The 2,206-nt window shown below is 49.5% G+C and overlaps 1 protein-coding gene across 1 annotated transcript; it reads left to right on the top strand.

The window, feature by feature from the left end:
• The first annotated feature begins 524 nt into the window (after positions 1–524).
• Positions 525–1,673, top strand: LOC146634866 (uncharacterized). Its single transcript, XM_085343438.1, has 2 exons — positions 525–702; positions 1,159–1,673. Exons 1-2 carry the CDS (start codon positions 525–527, stop codon positions 1,671–1,673), a joined length of 693 nt encoding a protein of 230 aa, XP_085199564.1.
• The last annotated feature ends 533 nt before the right edge of the window (positions 1,674–2,206 follow it).

The raw sequence follows: 2,206 nt of genomic DNA, 5'->3' as shown, positions 1-2,206 counted from the left end.
GAAGGATTGAGGGAAAGCAGTCGGCCCAGAGAGCTGAAGTGATAGCCTTAGCTCGAGCTTTGAGACTAGCCAAGAACAGGAGAGTGAACATCTACACCGATTCGGCATATGCGTTTGGAGCAGCGCATGTGGAGCTGCCTCAGTGGAAAAGAGCAGGATTCAGAACAGCAACCAATGCACCTATTTCCCACAAACATGAAATGGAGGAACTGGAAAAGGCCTTGGCTGACCCAGAGGAGGTGAGCATTATAAAATGCAAAGCTCACTCCCAAGGAACCAGCATGGTGGAAAAAGGAAACCAGAGAGCAGACGAAGCCGCAAAGGAGGCCGCAGGCTACAAAGGACAGAGACAAATGATACAGGTAACCCCAGAAGAGGAGAGATCTGTTGACCTGATTGAGGAAGTTAAACGGGCCCAGGAGGAGGCATCCCCAGAGGAAAAGGGGGTGTGGAAAAACAAAGGAGCCTGGCAGGATGGACATTTGTGGAGGGGGCCAGACGGGCGCCCCGTGCTGACAGCCAAAATGGCAGAACAGAAGGTGGATGAAGCCCACGGACTTGCCCACGTGGGGAGAGCCCAGATGGAAAGAAATTTGTGTCATTGGTGGCATCCTGAGCTGCGAGGAATGATAAGGGAGAAGGCCAGGATGTGCTTAATTTGTGGGGCACACAATCCTAAGCCAGCAGTAAAACCGGAAGTGGGTAAGTTTCGGCCCCCTGAGAGGCCGGGAGAGGAGATTGTTATTGATTTCACTGATATGATTGATTCCGGGCCGGGCGGTGTAAGATATTTGCTAGTGTGTGTTGACGCTTTGACCGGCTGGCCAGAGGCCTGGGCTACAAAAAAGGAGGATGCTAAGACTGTCATTAAGTGTTTAATCAATCATTACATTCCCCGTCATGGGTTCCCGAAAAGAATTAGATCAGATAATGGAACCCATTTTAAAAATCAAGATTTGGAAAAAGTAGAAAAAATGTTGGGCGTCCAGCATAAATTTGGAACGGTCTATCATCCTCAGTCTCAGGGGAAAGTAGAAAGAATGAACCTAAATTTGAAAAACAAATTGGCAAAAATCTGCGCGCAAACAGGGCTAAATTGGGTCGCAGCCCTGCCGGTTGCGTTGATGACCATAAGATGTTCTGTTAATCAATCCACAGGTTTTACACCATACGAGCTGCAAACCGGGAGACAGTTTCCGGCACCTTGGACGGTGGGCTCGGGTGAACGGGACAAAAAGGGGAACCGGTCCCACGCAGACTACTGGAACGAGCTAAAGGCGCTAGTGTCCAGTTTCACGAAACAGGCGGCTTGTAAAGGGCCCACAGGAGAAGGAGAGGTCCCGGACGCGAAAACAGTGTGGCTGAGAGTCATCAAACGAAAGTGGAAGGAGCCCCGCTGGACTGGTCCATATGAGGTATCGGCTCGGACGGCGACAGCGGTCCAACTGAAGGGGAAAGGCGACACCTGGTATCACTGGACGCAGTGCGCAGCTGCGCACGAGGGCTTGGTGGGGAAGGATCAATCTCAACTCGACGCAGGTGAAATTGAGCGGCACAATAATCCCTCACACCTGTGCAACGAACCGACCGGTAGTCTACCCGGAAGGTCAAAGAAAGAAGAGCAGCCAAGGAGGAGATCGCCGCGCCAACGAAAAGGAGCGGTACCACACTGAACACCTAAAACAAGAGAGAGGCTCTGACAAAGGGCTTTGAACTTTTTACTACACCATAACATTCATATACCACCATGCCATCACAACAATTAGACACTGGTGATGAAAGAAGAGTTTCAAAAGCCATCACAATGTTCAAAATTATTATGAGTTTGATGTTAACTATGTTGCTAATCATGGCTATTTGTTTTTTGATTTGTTTGTTGCAGACCGACCCTGGAAACCAGTCTGAGCACGGAGGCCATGCCAGTCCGGCGTTGTTTGATACACCAAGTACATCACGCGTGGTCCATAGTGATTTAAGGTTGCGGGCAAGAGCGAAGCGCGAGGTCTCTGGTAAAAAGGATGAGTGTCTCAGCACATATGGTGGTTTAGAATTAGATTATGTTATTGGCTCCACAACTTCCTTTACGTTTGATCTGTGTGATGTTGTTAATTGCAGGGACGTCGGCAGGGTTTGGAGGGGATACAATGTGTGGGTCTGTTGGGATTATTCAGTGAGTACGCACTGTGAGAGGGGAAATCGTCCTTAT

The sequence above is a fragment of the Diplotaxodon limnothrissa genome, linkage group LG3 (assembly GCF_057381915.1).
Source record: "Diplotaxodon limnothrissa isolate DT_005_m linkage group LG3, D_limnothrissa_male_GT1.1, whole genome shotgun sequence".
NCBI lineage: Eukaryota > Metazoa > Chordata > Actinopteri > Cichliformes > Cichlidae > Diplotaxodon > Diplotaxodon limnothrissa.
This window is presented reverse-complemented; position numbering and strand designations above follow the sequence as displayed.

Bases quoted from the DNA above. Each gene is read 5' to 3' on its own strand.
- LOC146634866 (XM_085343438.1), top strand. From the start codon at position 525: ATGGCAGAACAGAAGGTGGATGAAGCCCACGGACTTGCCCACGTGGGG. The intron at 703-1,158 runs GTAAGTTTCGGC...ATCAATCCACAG, and splicing joins AGCAGTAAAACCGGAAGTGG to GTTTTACACCATACGAGCTG.